At 51.8% G+C, this 14823-nt stretch overlaps 1 protein-coding gene across 1 annotated transcript; it reads left to right on the top strand.

The window, feature by feature from the left end:
* Positions 1-7163: 7163 nt before the first annotated feature.
* Positions 7164-13559, top strand: LOC132570038 (atrial natriuretic peptide receptor 2-like). The gene is made up of 6 exons (XM_060236479.1): positions 7164-7872; positions 10046-10248; positions 10931-11044; positions 12468-12603; positions 12889-12983; positions 13250-13559. The coding sequence occupies exons 1-6, from the start codon at positions 7164-7166 to the stop codon at positions 13475-13477; spliced, it is 1485 nt and encodes a 494-aa protein (XP_060092462.1). The 3' UTR covers positions 13478-13559.
* The last annotated feature ends 1264 nt before the right edge of the window (positions 13560-14823 follow it).

Below are 14823 nucleotides of genomic sequence, written 5' to 3'. Positions count from 1 at the left end.
TCTGATGAGAAATGAAGGAACAGGAGGGCCATTAAAGAGCAGAGTGCAACAGCATGTGTCTTGCAGGGCCAAACTAATAACACATGCATGGAGGAACATGTGTGAATGTACATGGCCATAATGTCACGTACATCTACGTCTGACACTCTAACTACTACACTCTACAGACTCTCCAGTGGTTTCAGTGCCCATTCACACCACTCCCTGCAGCATTTACAAAATGTTTTCTGAGTGTTCAAAATGCTTCATGGGCACACTTTCACACGATGTTTGGTATCAAGTAGGCTTCATGCTGTCTACACAACTTCGCCAGCGAGTCCCACTCAATGATTTCACAGTAAGGTTGGATGCATTCGCTTCTGATAACTGCTGCTGCTGAATAGATGCAGAAAATAACCCACCAAAAAGTGAAATAGATTCTTATGATAATTGATGACGATGATGATGACAACGATGCAGCATCTAAAACTGCCATATTGAGAGAGTGACAGGCAGCGATGGGGTACAAATGAAGATCTTTGGTTCGACAGAAGTAGTTTTGCCTGAATAACTTTATTTTGTCCTATCTTGTTGGCATAATTGCCACAACCTTGGTGGTGGCAATCCTTAACATCCATGTTGTTTTCCTTCAGCATTCTTGAGATCTATATTCAAACAAATTTTAACATTTGCTGTTGCAGGCTCATCAACTTTTAGAGGAGTCGTCATTGGCTATTAGCCACAGTATATGTGTGTGTGTGTGTAGGCACACACACATATATTGGCCATTGTGTGACACAGAGTGTTGGACTGGATGGGCCATTGGCCTGATCCAACATGGCTTCTCTTATGTTCTTATGTGACACAGAGTGTTGGACTGGATGGGCCATTGGCCTGATCCAACATGGCTTCTCTTATGTTCTTATGTGACACAGAGTGTTGGACTGGATGGGCCGTTGGCCTGATCCAACATGGCTTCTCTTATGTTCTTATGTGACACAGAGTGTTGGACTGGATGGGCCATTGGCCTGATCCAACAGGGCTTCTCTTATGTTCTTATGTGACACAGAGTGTTGGACTGGATGGGCCATTGGCCTGATCCAACATGGCTTCTCTTATGTTCTTATGTGACACAGAGTGTTGGACTGGATGGGCCACTGGCCTGATCCAACAGGGCTTCTCTTATGTGACACAGAGTGTTGGACTGGATGGGCCATTGGCCTGATCCAACATGGCTTCTCTTATGTAACACAGAGTGTTGGACTGGATGGGCCATTGGCCTGATCCAACAGGGCTTCTCTTATGTTCTTATGTGACACAGAGTGTTGGACTGGATGGGCCATTGGCCTGATCCAACATGGCTTCTCTTATGTTCTTCTGTGACACAGAGTGTTGGACTGGATGGGCCACTGGCCTGATCCAACAGGGCTTCTCTTATGTTCTTATTCTCTATTGAGAGATTTCCCTTTAGGCATTGTCATTCTCAGGCAGGTCCTCAAAATCCCTTATCATGAAAGGAAAATGGAAATGACTGTTTGATCGGTCCTGGCACTAGGGGTTCTGCTGCTCAAGGCAGACCCCTGCACCGTGCCCCCCTCCCCCCTTTATGGAGTTTATTACATGTGCACAAAGCTTTCCCCCTGCACTACATTCTTCCTTGGAAGCCTCCAAAGAGCGCACTGTTTTAGCAGCACCCAAGGTAGCCTCCAAAGAATGTAGTGCACTGTGCAGCGCTCCTCTGAGCCTGCCTTCAAGGCAGGCTCAGAGAACTGCTCTGTGAGGACAAGGGAGAGTAAGGGGGTGTTTGGTGGCACTCCAAGGTGGGGTAGTGCCCTGGGCAGCTGCCTACCCTGCCTACACACACAGGCCAGCCCTGCACCTGATGCTGCTGTAGCCATGCAGAGCCAGGGCCTGGCTGTGGTGGTTAAAGGGCTAAAAGGGAACAAGTTGAATTGTGTCAAGGTGGAGGTGATGCTACTGGGGGAAGGCCGAGGTCTTTGAGATTGTTGAGCTTCCCACATTTAATGGGTACAGCTCACCCTTGCTGGCTCAGTGGGAGGGGTAAGGGTGATATTTATTCCAAGGCTTGTGGAGAACCACATCCACAATTTTTATCCACAAGGACAGCCTCACTGAATTTCCTCTGTGGCAGAGGTGCGGGAGACAGATACAAAAGGAGTATCCTTGGATGCTCAGCTCAGCTACAGTGTTCAAGGTCAGTGTCAGGATATCTCCTTTCTCCCAAGAGGCTCCATAGACCCACAGCCAGGGAGCCACAGCAGCTTGCCGTGTCACCAGAACAAGTTGGGGAAACCAGATGGATGCTGGGGGAAGGGGAGCAAGATGTGCGTGTTAATCTGCATTCTTGATCACCCTACTGGGTAAAGATAGCAACCAGCAGTGCTGCAGAGCTCCACCGGTTTTACTGATAAAAACAGTTTATCTAGAAACGAGGGACAGTAGAGTTCAAAACAGGATGAAACTAACTGAATGATAAAGTGAAGACGTGATAAGATGTTCCTTGCTTTTTATAATTGATCAAGTGTTAAGCTTAGCCATGGTTTTACAGTGTGTTAGTCACGGAGCCTCAATTAACCATTTAAACCTCATGGCCCCTATGAATTGGTCTCCCCGGAACCCTTCCAGAAAAGTAGACTGGGGTTTTCAGTGATACCTCCCAACACCTCTTGAGAGCTCTGCCCAAGCATACCTCTATCAATGGTCGCAGGACATCTTCTGACACCCCTTCCTCCTCCTGAGTTTTGATTATTTCAGTCTCTGTTTGTAGACCTCCTTCCCTACTGCCTGGAATGAGGCTGCTTGATATTTAATCAAGTGACGGAAGGATTAGAGGACCTCAGGGGCTCTTTTCCAAGATTCACTCAGGGCAACCTGGGCTCTGATGCCTAGATTGGTCATGAAGCTTGAGTCAGTCATTCTCAGCCTAACCTACTTTACAGGATTGTGGTGAGGAGAAAATAGGGTATCACCATGAGGATCCCATCTGCCCTGTCTCTTATTTTACTCCCAGCAGTAGTATAACTCACATTTTAGGTTTTGTGTCCCTAGCAGCCTCTCCCTTTTCTGATGTTACCTAGCAACCTGCATCATTCTCCTCCCCTCCCTTTGATCTGCACAACATCCCTGTGAGATAGGTTAGGTGGAAAGTCTGCAACTGATCCAAAGTCACCCAGTCAGCTTCCTCAGCAAGAACCTGGGTCTGGCAGACCCCACTCTGAAGCCCTAACTCTTATGCCATGCTGGCTGTCATAGGGGGGCTGCTGCTGAACAGTAGCAATCCACCAGGCCTAGGGTAGCCAACCTCCAGGTGGGCCTGAAGACCTCCAGGTATCACAACTGAACTCCAGACAACAGATTTCTCTCCCCCTGGAGAAAATAACTGCTTTGAAGGGTGGACTCTGTGGCATTATATTCAGCTGAGGCCTCTCCCCTTACCAAACCCTGCCCTTCTCAAACTCCACCAAAAAATCTCCAGAAATTTCCCACCAACCTGGAACTAGCAGCCTTAGTCAGGACTGGCCCCAATGAGTTCTCTCTCAAAGGCTTTTTAGTAATACCTTTCAGACCAACACTATCTCTGGTAATATTGTTCATCTTAAGCACAGGATATCATCTCTCTCTCTCCCATCCATCCATCCATCCATCCATCCATCCATCTATCATCTATCAATCATCTATCATCTATCTATCTATCTATCTATCTATCTATCTATCTATCTATCTATCTATCTATCTATCTATCTATCTATCTATCTATCTATCATCCATCCATCCATCTCTATCTCACTTTCCCTCTCTCCCCCTCTGTATCTGGTCTGCTGCCACAGAATGCCATTCCGCCCCCCCCCCCCCATCTCTGGCTGTTTCCCTTTCAGAGGAGGAGAGGGAGGAGCCCTCAGCCAATTGTGGGAAGGCTTTCTCTGGATCTTTCTCTCCTCCTCCCCCCCTCAACCAATTGGGAGAAGGCTTTCTTTCTCTTCTCTGTGAAGCAGTGACTTAATCTGTCTGTCCTGGGGCTGGAGGGTTGCGGGTGCTCTCCACTGAGATTGAGCAACTGTGACCAGTCTGTCTGGAGAATTATAGTAGCATTTTATGGCTCTTCCATTGGCCTGTGATGTGTTGCACATTAGCCATTGGCTCAACCAGCATTCAAGGGAAATTGCATGCCATTGGCTGCGTCTGCTCCTCTCCCCTGCCCATTGCCATTCCCAGGACAGATGAGGATTGAGCCACTGGGGAAGCTGGTAGCCAGTAACTGTTTCTAGGCAACCAACCTTGGTTCTGTCAGTAAAGGGAGAGGACTCAGCTGAATATAATGCCATAGCTTCCACCCTCCAATGCAGTTATTTTCTCCAGGGGGAGAGAGATCTGTTCTCTGGAGTTCAGTTGTGATCCCAGGACATCTTCAGGGTCTACCTGGAGGTTGGCTATACTAAGCCTGGCTGATTGGTACTGATGCTGGGAAAGAGAGTTGTCAACTCCAGTTTGGTAGATTCCTGGAGATTTGAGAGGTGGAGCCTGGAGAGGATGGGGTTTGAAGAGGGATGGGACCTCAGACAGGTACAATGCCATAGACTCCACTCTCCAAACCAGCCATTTCCTCCTGGGAACCATTGTTGCCAATGGAGAAAATGGCTGCTTTGCAGGGTGGATCCTGTATCATTATACCCCGCTGAGTGTCACGCGCTGGGGCTGAGTCAGGCAAAGTCCAGGGGCGGTCCAGGGTCTGCAACTGGTGAGCAAGGTGGGTCTAAGGCGCCAAAACAGAATTGTAATCCAGGTATCACAGGTCAGCGGTTCCGAAGCCGAAGTCAGGGGGTCCAGAGGTCCAAGCCAAAGTCAGGAATCCAAAAGCCAAAGTCAAGAGCCGGAGTGGATGCTAGGATGTCAGGTATGTGACTAGTTGCTTCCACAAAGCCTCCTCCCAAAGCCCACAGCTATATAGCCCTCTGCTGCCTGTTGCTCATTTGGGCTAATTGCTGTCTCAGAGCAGCAGCCAGGATCCTGCCGAAACTTAAGCATCCTCACACTTAGAAGGGCCAGAATCCTTTCAACACTCAGGGCTCAGGGAGTGTCTTGCTTGTGAGCGTGCCGCCCTCCTCCGATCCCTGAGGTCCCGACGAAGGCGGTCACGCACACGAGCCACCCGAGAGGGCGAGGCAGGGGGGCTTGGATCTTCTTCAGCAGGAGGCAGGGGCACTGGTGCAGGTGGCAGGGGCACAGTTCCTTCTGCAGGCTCTGCAGGCTCGGCTTCTTCTGCAGGGTCCCCAGCACCCATGACACTGAGTTCACTTCCCTCCTGCTTTGGTCCGCACTGTGATTTCAGATCACTCACATATTTTCAACCTAACTCACCTCACAGGTTTGTTGTGCAGATCAAAAGGGGAAGAGGAGAATGATGTAAGTTGCTTTAGTCCACCCTGAGGAGAAAGACTGTATTTTTCCTAGGTAGAGGCTGCAGGGAGGGGGGAGGAGATTAAAAGCTGAAATCTGATTGATTCCCCTACAGAAAAAGACTGACTTGGTTGGGTGGGAAGACACCAAGGTTGGGGAGAGTGAATGCCTTCACTTGGGTGACTGAGTGTTCTGGACTCTGAAAAAACAGCCATTGTGACAGTTGAGTGACTGGATGCCTGAAATGGTCCAGTCCCTGAAGTAGTCCAGAACCCCCCATTTCTTGGGGAAGGGGAATGCAACTCCTAACCTTGCCTGAGGCATGGGGGCTGATTTCTGGCAGTACCCAGTTAGATGCCCCAAAGGAGGGCTGGAAGACAACAGCCCCCTGCCCTTAGGATTTTCCCCAGGTATCTTGTCAGTCAGAAGTCTTCAGCCTCTGAACCTGAAAGCCACCATGGCTCACAGCTTGTACTGCATATTGGGGTTTTTTTTCCTCCCTTGTATTAATCATCTGTAAGCCATCTTGGAGATTGCAAAGCGGTGGATAAAAGGGGCTGTGGCTCCACAGTAGAGCTTCTGCTTGGTAGGAAGAAGGTCTCAGGTCCTAGACCCAGTAGTAGGTGGTAAAAGACCCAGAAACACCCAGAACCTTTGAGAATGGACCAATCTGAGCATAAAAACGGAATGTGAGTCTCTTGGGTGATCCAGGCTTGGATGGATTTCTTTCCTTTAAAAAAAAAATCAAAATGCTTATTAAAATATAAATCAACCATACATATAAAATATTCTCCATATGCTGAGTAATCCAATACAATCATAAAATAAATGTCAACAGACGTCGAAGCTCAAACTAGTGAGAGCCAGTTTGGTGTAGTGGTTAAGTGTGCGGACTCTTATCTGGGAGAACCGGGTTTGATTCCCCACTCCTCCACTTGCACCTGCTGGAATGGCCTTGGGTCAGCCATAGCTCTGGCAGAGGTTGTCCTTGAAAGGGCAGCTGCTGGGAGAGCCCTCTCCAGCCCCACCCACCTCACAGGGTGTTTGTTGTGGGGGAGGAAGGTAAAGGAGATTGTGAGCCGCTCTGAGACTCTTCGGAGTGGAGGGCGGGATATAAATCCAATATCTTCTTCTTCTTCTTCTAGTGGGGTGGTCCAGGCTTGGGTGGGCTTCTTATTCAGACTGAGATGTCATCCCCTTGAGCCTCTTTATCAATTCCTGTTGGAAACCCCCAGTGCACTGGGGGAGGCATTCGCTTGTTTTGGGGGTGGGGAAATCCTGCGCCATGGAGTCTGCTCCACCTCCCCACACTTGTCAAAGTGGGGGGTGGGGGAGGGGAGATCCAGTCGCAGATCATGGTTGTGGTAGGTGATCTGAGGATAAAATTGGGGGGGGGGGTTAATGCTTCATTTCTGACACGGGGTGGGGGGGGGCATCTGGAAGGCCCGGCCACCCCACTTGCCTGGTGCTGCCAGTGATGTTGGGTTTGGGGTTGTTCCTTTGTGACAACCGCAGGAATCCTCGGCAGGCCCCGGGGAGAAGAGGGAGGACTGAGCGGTGTAAGAGCCCCTCGGCTCTCTGACTCCTGCCTGGGCCAGGCGCAGCACAGGACAGCACAGAGGGAAGGCCCACCCCTCCCCACTTCCCCTCATCCCGCCCGGAGGGAGGGCCGCGGCAGGGGTGCCTTTTCCGAGGGAGCGCAGCGCGCCAGACCCGCAGCCTGGCTCTCTCTGGCTTCTGCCGCCCGGAGCTCCTCGCCCGCCCCGTCCATGGCCGCGCCTCCTCTGCCGCCGCTCCTCGGGGCCCTGCTGGTGATGATCGTGCTGGGGGCGCCCTCCTCCGCTGCCCGGGCCTTGTTCGCCAACGCCCGCGTCGCCGGGACGGTGGTGAGGCTGGGGGTGCTGCTGCCCGAGCGCAACGTGCGCTACCCCTGGGCCTGGCCGCGCGTCCAACCCGCCCTGAGCCTGGCCCGGGAGGCGCTGCAGCCCCTGCTGAGCCGCCAAGGCCTCCGCAGCGTCCGCCTCGCCTTCGCCGCCAACGAGGAGGACGACGAGAAAGGCGACTGCCAATCCAAAGTGACCCCCTACTCGGCCATAAGTCGGTTGCGCTCCCACGTGCCCGATGTGTTGCTCGGGGTGGGCTGCCCCTTAGAAAGCTTCTCATACTATCTCCTGCTGGGGAGCCTGCCGCTGCTTCGAGCGGGGGTCTACCAGAAGAGTAGCGAGTCCATCAAGACGGTGTACGCCGGCCCGACGGGGCCCAACCTCAGCGCCTTCCTGGCCCAGCTGCTGGGGCACTTCAACTGGACCTCCCGGGCCGCCTTTGTCTTCAGTGCCGAGAGAGATTACTGGCCAGATTCCAATCCCGACTTGTGGAGCTTGGAGGAGGAGCTGGCGGACACCCCCAACTTCACGGCCCGCCTCTACCAATATCAGCAGCCAGACCAGACGGTCACGTTTATCCAGGCCAATGGGCGAGGTGAGTAGGGCCAGGCGGGACCGACGGTTATTCGGCTCACAACACCCGCCAAGCCTCCCCTCCAAAGCCATCCCGGCCCAGTCTTGAGAGTTTGGCTTGCTGCTATCCCCGGGGTCCAGGGCCGGTGCTAGGCTTTCTGGCGGTGCACTAGGCAGGGGTGGCCAATGGTAGCTCTCCAGATGTTTTTTGCCAGCCAGCATGACCAATGGGAGTTGTAGTCAAAAAACATCTGGAGAGCTACCGTTGGCCACCCCTGCCCTAGGCAAATCATCCACTAGCGCCCCCCCCCCATTGTTAAAAAATATAGGGAAATTGAAGAGCGCCAAACTTGAAACTTTTCACATTTTTAATTTACTGATTTTTAATTTTTTTTTCAAAAAAAAGTGATGTTATATAAAAAAATGTGAGAAGAAGTGCTTGCCAGCCATGTCAGGAAGGAGGGTGGCAGGATAGGACGAGGTGGGAGGCCAAGTCACACATCGGGGAGAGGGGGGTGGCTTGGCTTTGTTGAGGGCAGCGTGGTGATGGGAGAGGACAACGGGGCAGTGGTCAGGAGCCAGAGTCCTGCATCAGGGAGGGGGTGCCCAGTGATGCCCCTAGGCCAGATGGCGCCCTAGGCGACTGCCTACTTTGCCCACTCCCTGCCCCCTGGACTGCTGGGACATTGCATCCTGTGCGCTTCCTCAAGCCATCCTTGCGGGAAGGGACTGCCCGGGGTAAGGATGGCCAATGGGTGAGGAGGAGAGCGCATTGCAGAGGGAGTAGCAGGACTAGTGGGTAACTTCTGGGAGTGGATTGACAGCCCCTGGGGGGGAAGCAGCAAAAGTGCTCTGGGATTGGAATGCGAGGCTCCAGAGTGGAATGACAGGCCCTTCGGGTGGCAGGAACATAAAAGGACATAAGAGAAGCCATGTTGAATCAGGCCAATGGCCCATCCAGTCCAACACTCTGGGTCATACAGTGGCCCAAAAACCCAGGTGCCATCAGGAGGTCAATCAGGACAATAAAAGCCCTACTACTGCCCCCCCCCCAAGCACCAAGAATACAAAGCATCAGTGCCCCATACAGAGAGTTCCATCAATATGGTGTTGCTAATAGCTACTGTTGGACCTCTGCTCCATATGTTTTTCCTATCCAGGGATATTCCGGGACTGGAATAACAGGCATCAGATTGGAATGACAGCCCCTAGGGAAAGCAGCAACCCATGAAAAAGCACGAAAGCTCTTGAGGATCTGCATCTGGGATCCACATTTTTCTACCGTGGAACTGCTGCAAAGTGCTGGATCCACATTTTCTCTGGTGTCAAGCATAGATATTGTTAATACATGTGCTTTTACAGAGGCTTTGGGTGGACTCCACATGAAAACTATCAGCACCCAGGACCAATGCTCTCTCTAAGCTGCCGAGTCTTGTGAGCAAGCATCCTACTTCATGAGATGCTGTTATTAAAGCTGTGAGCTACTGCATAAATCAGTTTGCTCTGGGCTATTTTTCCTGAGCGAAGCCAAAAATGTGTGAGCCAGAGGCTAAAACACCGTGAGCTAGCTCACACTAACTCAGCTTAGAGGGAACACTGCCCAGGAGTCCCTGAAATCCAAGTTTTTCCACCACGGCACTGGCAAAGAATTGGATACATGTTTTTTATTGTGCAGTTTGTGGACATCAGTGGGATCTGTACACTTTCTGTGGGTTTGATGTAAATATCATGAGAAGGCATGAAGATTTCTGCCTGGAGGCCATGAGTTTTGGGGGTATTTTGTCGCAATGGTGGTGCCATTAAGCACCGGATCTTTGTTATCTCAGGCTCAATCAATGGACATTGAGATCTATAATTTTACAGTGAATTTCACTAAAGTCCTCGTAAAAGTATCAAGAATATTTCCCATTGTAGCACCATAAATTGCAGGGTCCATGTGTTTTAAAGTGCAGTTTGGGAGAATGGGCTTGTGAATTGATGGGGGTGGGGAGGACATGGATGGGAACTGGCGGCCAGGACTGGGGAGGGGAGACGGCTCTAAAATGTCTGTGTGATTAAGAGCCAAAGAACCAGATAATGCAGAGCATCTTAAGTCAAGCCTAGCGCTTCATGCATGGCACATTGCCCCTCACTGCCTGCCCTCCATTCCTTGCTCTGTCTGACATACTTCTCTGGTTGGTCTGATTTCTCCTTAGTGGTCTATATCTTTGGGTTCCTGGAAATGCTGCAGGAGGTCATGCACATGGCGCAGGCTCAGAACATGACCACCGGTGACTACGTCTTCCTGTATGTGGACATTTGGGGGGAAAGCCTGAGAGCTGAGGGGCATCGTGAGGCAGCCAAGCCCTGGCAGAGCAAGGAGAGCCAAGATGCAGGAGGCCTCCGAGAGGCCTTCCAGGTAAGTCCAGGGAGGGAGGGAAGGAGGGAAACTAGAGAACTGAGGATAGGTGGTGGAATCACCTCAAAGGACACTTCCTTCCCTGTATGTGTTGCAGCGCAAGCCTAACGGCCTGGTGGGATTGGTGGAGGGCCAGAGTTTAATATGTTGAATCCTGCAGTGATTCTGGGCAGATGCAGAAATCTTTCCGCTTATGAGTCTCCGCAGACAGACTTTTTGCCTCAACATGCAGGGAAGAGAAGTTTGCCTCTGGGCTGCTCTGGACTGAGCCATAGCCCATCTAGTGAAGGAGGGGGACCTGCAGATTGGGCCCTCTTGGGGGTCTGCCTTGGCCGGGTCCTTGGAAGGGGTGTTGGGAAAGGCCTCCTTCAGCAGGGAAAGAGATGGTTTGTTTTTGGCTTTCTGTGCAGTCCTGCATTAGGGATTACAGAGGCCAGGATAAAGCCCTGTGGAGACTCTGACCTCTGTTTTGTGTGTAGAAGCAAGAATTTCTTATCAGAATGGCTCGACCCAGAGGGAGGTGAGGGAGGGCAGGGGAATCTTTTCCATCTTGGAGGAGACCAGCCCTGGAAGAACCCGGGCCTGGCTGACCTGCTGGTGTGTCTTCTGAGCTACCTGCCCTGGAAGTTCCAAACGAGTCCCAACCAGCTGGAGCTCCCTTGACCTCTTTCTCTGATTGCAGACGGTGCTGGTGGTCACTCCCCATGAGCCCCAAACCCCCGAATACCGGCGTTTCCAGAGCCAGCTGATCCTGCGTGCCCAGAGAGACTTTGGTCTGGTAGTGAATGACTCCCTGGTAAATCCACACACCCCTGTTTGCAAACCTTCTTCTATGCTCTGTTATTATGGAATGGTCAGGACCCTTTGTGAGAAGTTAGATGAGAGAGATCAGATAGCATTCTGGTGCCAACAGGGCCCCCTCTCCCCACGCCTGCTGCCATCTGCCTCCCCGCCCCCTCTGCCGTCTGTCTCCCCATGCTCATCACCACCTCCCAACGCCTGCCACCGTTTGCCTCCTCCCCGCACCCGCTGTCTGCCACCTCCCTGTGCCCACTGCCACCTCCTTGTGCCTGCTGCCGCCCACCTCCATCTGCCACCTCCCCTTGCCACTGTCCGCTACCTCCCCTTCCCTGCCGCCTCCCCACCACCACCTCCCCCCCACTGGCTGCCCCCCGCCTCCCGGTGCCTACCTCCCCCTGCCCAAAGATGCTTCCCGTGGGCTGCAAAGTGGCCCGCCCCTGCTTCAGGGGAGGGCCAAGCCGAGCGCTCATGTGTAGTGTATGCAGCCCGATGACGTCACTTCTGGTGATGTCATCAGGCTGTGCACGCTTTGGCAGGGGAATGGGCCTCAGCCTAGAGGTGCCAGAACCCCTAGCACCAGGCCTGGGTGCCAAATCATTTTTCACAGTGGCCTCAAGAATCTCCTATTGTGAGAAATGACCCAGGAGAGTCCGCACATTTGGGGTTGAAGAAGGAAGCTGTGGGTTGGCTTTGCAGGTGTATCATGAGGGCTGGCTTGATGGATCCAGGTCACAATTAGCCCTTGATCATGCAGGGAGTTTGCAGTGACCTTTCTGTTAGTTTTTGTTGCCTCTTCCCACCTGACTTTCTTGATTACTGTTCTGAATGTGTTCAGTTGTGCTCCCTGTGCTGTGTGTTTCAGCCTTGTGGGTGGCTACTTCCTTCCGCCAATGTTCACTCATCACACCCAGCATTCACTGCCCCCATGTTCTACCTTCCTTGTGTGCTTCAAGGCTTGCCTCTTGTCACCCAGGTCTGGACTGGTCTCCCTACCCCCCCTTGATCTGTCACCCAACTGGATGTTGCGGTCCAGGAGTCTCCTCTGTTGAAGGAGGGTGAATCCCAGGCCTTGTTTCACAGGTGGGCTGCGAGATCTAAGCTTGCCTAAGGCATGGTGGTCAGCAGACCTCCTCAAAGAGAAACCTCTTGATTCCCAGCATCTGACCCCTGCCCCAGTCAAGGAGTAGCTGCTGGTCTGGAGATATTCAGGAACCCTCTGACTCCCAGACCTTTGAGCTTGACCATCGGGGGCTACCTTGTGGCACATTTCATGGCTCCGATAGCAGAAATAAATAAAATCTGTGTCTAGATTGTCCCTGGTGATGATCTTCAAGTCCAAGGCAGTGACTCTTAGTGGAGCGGGGAAAACAGGATAGTTCCACAATGTTTCTCTCACTCTCTCTGTCCCACTCTGGCAGGGGACCCTGGTGGCCGGCTGCTTCCATGATGTACTGCTAATGTATCTCAAGGCCGTGAGTGAAACTGTGCAGGAAGGTGGACACAAGGAGAATACCAGCCGCATCCTGGAAAAGATGAGGGGCCAGAAATTCCAGGGTATTGGAGGTTTGGTAGAGGGAAAAGAGTGGCAGGGGGTGGAGGGTGGAGAGCTTGTTGAGCTGGAGCAGGGGCTTGTGGGAAGGCACCAACTGGATGCCCTGGGCTGAGGTAGAATGAGCCATGAGGAAGCTGAAGAGGGGCGGCAGAGGGGGCTGACTTTAGAGGGGAAGTGCCCCAGAGCATATCCAAGAGGCAAACTCAGCCATGGTTCATGAGTGACAACTGATGCTGATGGCCACATAGAAAGGATATACTTCTCCCTCCCTGCCTCCACCCCTCTAGGTGTCACTGGGATGGTGAGCCTCAACAGCAACTATGAGCGAGAGACGGATTTTGACCTGTGGGCCATGAAGGATGTGGAGACTGGAGAATACCAGGTGTGTGTATGGGGGGAGGAAGGTGTCAGCAATGTTGGGTGGAGGAGTGTCCCCAAGCAGCCCCCCTGGGTCTCTGAATGGGCTGGTATGAACCAAAAAGGCATTGAAGATCCTTGAGTGCCAATGAAGGACCTGAGTGTGGTGGGAGGTGAAATACCTGGGCCTCCAGGCCTCTCTATATGAATGGGATTCTGGGAATTTCCAGGAGACATGGAGGAAGGTGCCTCTTGGGTCTGTGATCTGAATCCTGCCCCTTCCTCCCACAGGTGGTGGGTCATTACATGGGATCAGAGAAGTGGATCAACTGGACTGGGCCCATCCATTGGAAGAAGGGGGGCCCTCCTCTCGACAATCCACCCTGTGTCTTCGACATGGATGAACCCTCCTGTGGTAAGATTGAGTGTGTCCAAGGATCGGAGGGACTTGATCTCACTGGCCTGTCTGCATTGGCCATCCCTAAGCCCTTTCATCCCCTCTGCCACCTCCAGTGGTGATCCATCTGCCAGGCAGGACAACCCTAAGTAGGAATGTTCAAACACCTGCCATTTTGCCTCACGTTCTGCTGTCTGGTTGGGAGCACAGAGCTGGTTCATCACCAAGCGGTTTGGCTGTTCACAAGCCTCTGAAACTTTTCACTGGGTTAAGTTGTAATCTCTCTGTGGAGACTCTGAGGGATTTATATCTATACAGTGCCACTGGCATTATTTCACAGGTAGGTGTTCCCACAGATTCTAATGTGAGTCCTGGTTTCCTCCTCTCATATGGACCCGCCGTCTCTGCGCACTGCATGGCAACAATCCTAAAATACAGAGAGCAAATCGACCATTCCGATAGTAATGATTAATTGTTGTTTTTTAAAGTCTTACCATTTGGTGCTCCTTTCATTCTTTGTCATTGAGGGTTTTCACACATGCATTATGAGATTTTAGTCCTTCCTCCATGTCATCTGGAGGAGCCTCAGTTTCTCCTGCTGCACAGGTGCAAAAGCAGCTTGAATGGGAGAAGGAAATTAAACCGAAGTACCACAACCTGTGCCCCTTTCTCCATCCTCACCTATGAGTTGCTTTTTGGTGGTTTCTGAATGAGTCCTTTCTGCCACTTAGGCGGTTGGACACCTTTGTCTTCAGAGCAAGACACTGGGCCAATCCAGAACTGCAAGTGACGCCTGGGTCATTTACTCCGCTTTGAGTCATGCATTCATTATGCCATCCCCAGTGCACCCTTCCACCCACACTATGCAGCTTGAAGTGGGGATTCCTGTCTGATGGGTCGGTCACCCCTAAGTAGGGATGTTCCAACACTCACATGTTCATCTTATGACTTAGTTGCTGAGTGGAGTAGGGAACAGTTATTGCCAGTCAGTTTGGCCGTTCCAGAGCATCTTGGGCCTCTGCACCAGGTAAGTTTTTGAATATTCAAGCAGTATAATGCAGTCAGCGGTATTTCACACATCCCAATGGGAGTCCTGCATCCTCCTGACATACGTGTCAGCCTCTGCTCACTACTAAGCAGCTGGCCATACAAATAAACATTGAGCAAATTAATCGGTCAAACCATGACTATAAATGTAGACTTTGGTAAAGGTCTTTCTGTTTGGTGTTCATCCCATTTGACTTTATTATCAAAAACCTTTGCACGTTCGTTTGCTGTCTCGGCCTTATGGGAGTTGTTGTCCCCACTCCATGTCATTTAATTCTCTGGAGGAGCCTCCTTTTCACCTTCTGCACAGATGCAAAAGTGTCTTGAAAGGGAGAAGGGAATGAAACAGAAGCGCCACCACTAGTCTGCAGCTGCGAAGCTGTTCAGCCACTGCTCAAGGCACACAGTAGGAATGTGAGCA

The sequence above is a fragment of the Heteronotia binoei genome, chromosome 4 (genome assembly GCF_032191835.1).
Source record: "Heteronotia binoei isolate CCM8104 ecotype False Entrance Well chromosome 4, APGP_CSIRO_Hbin_v1, whole genome shotgun sequence".
Lineage (NCBI taxonomy): Eukaryota > Metazoa > Chordata > Lepidosauria > Squamata > Gekkonidae > Heteronotia > Heteronotia binoei.
This window is presented reverse-complemented; position numbering and strand designations above follow the sequence as displayed.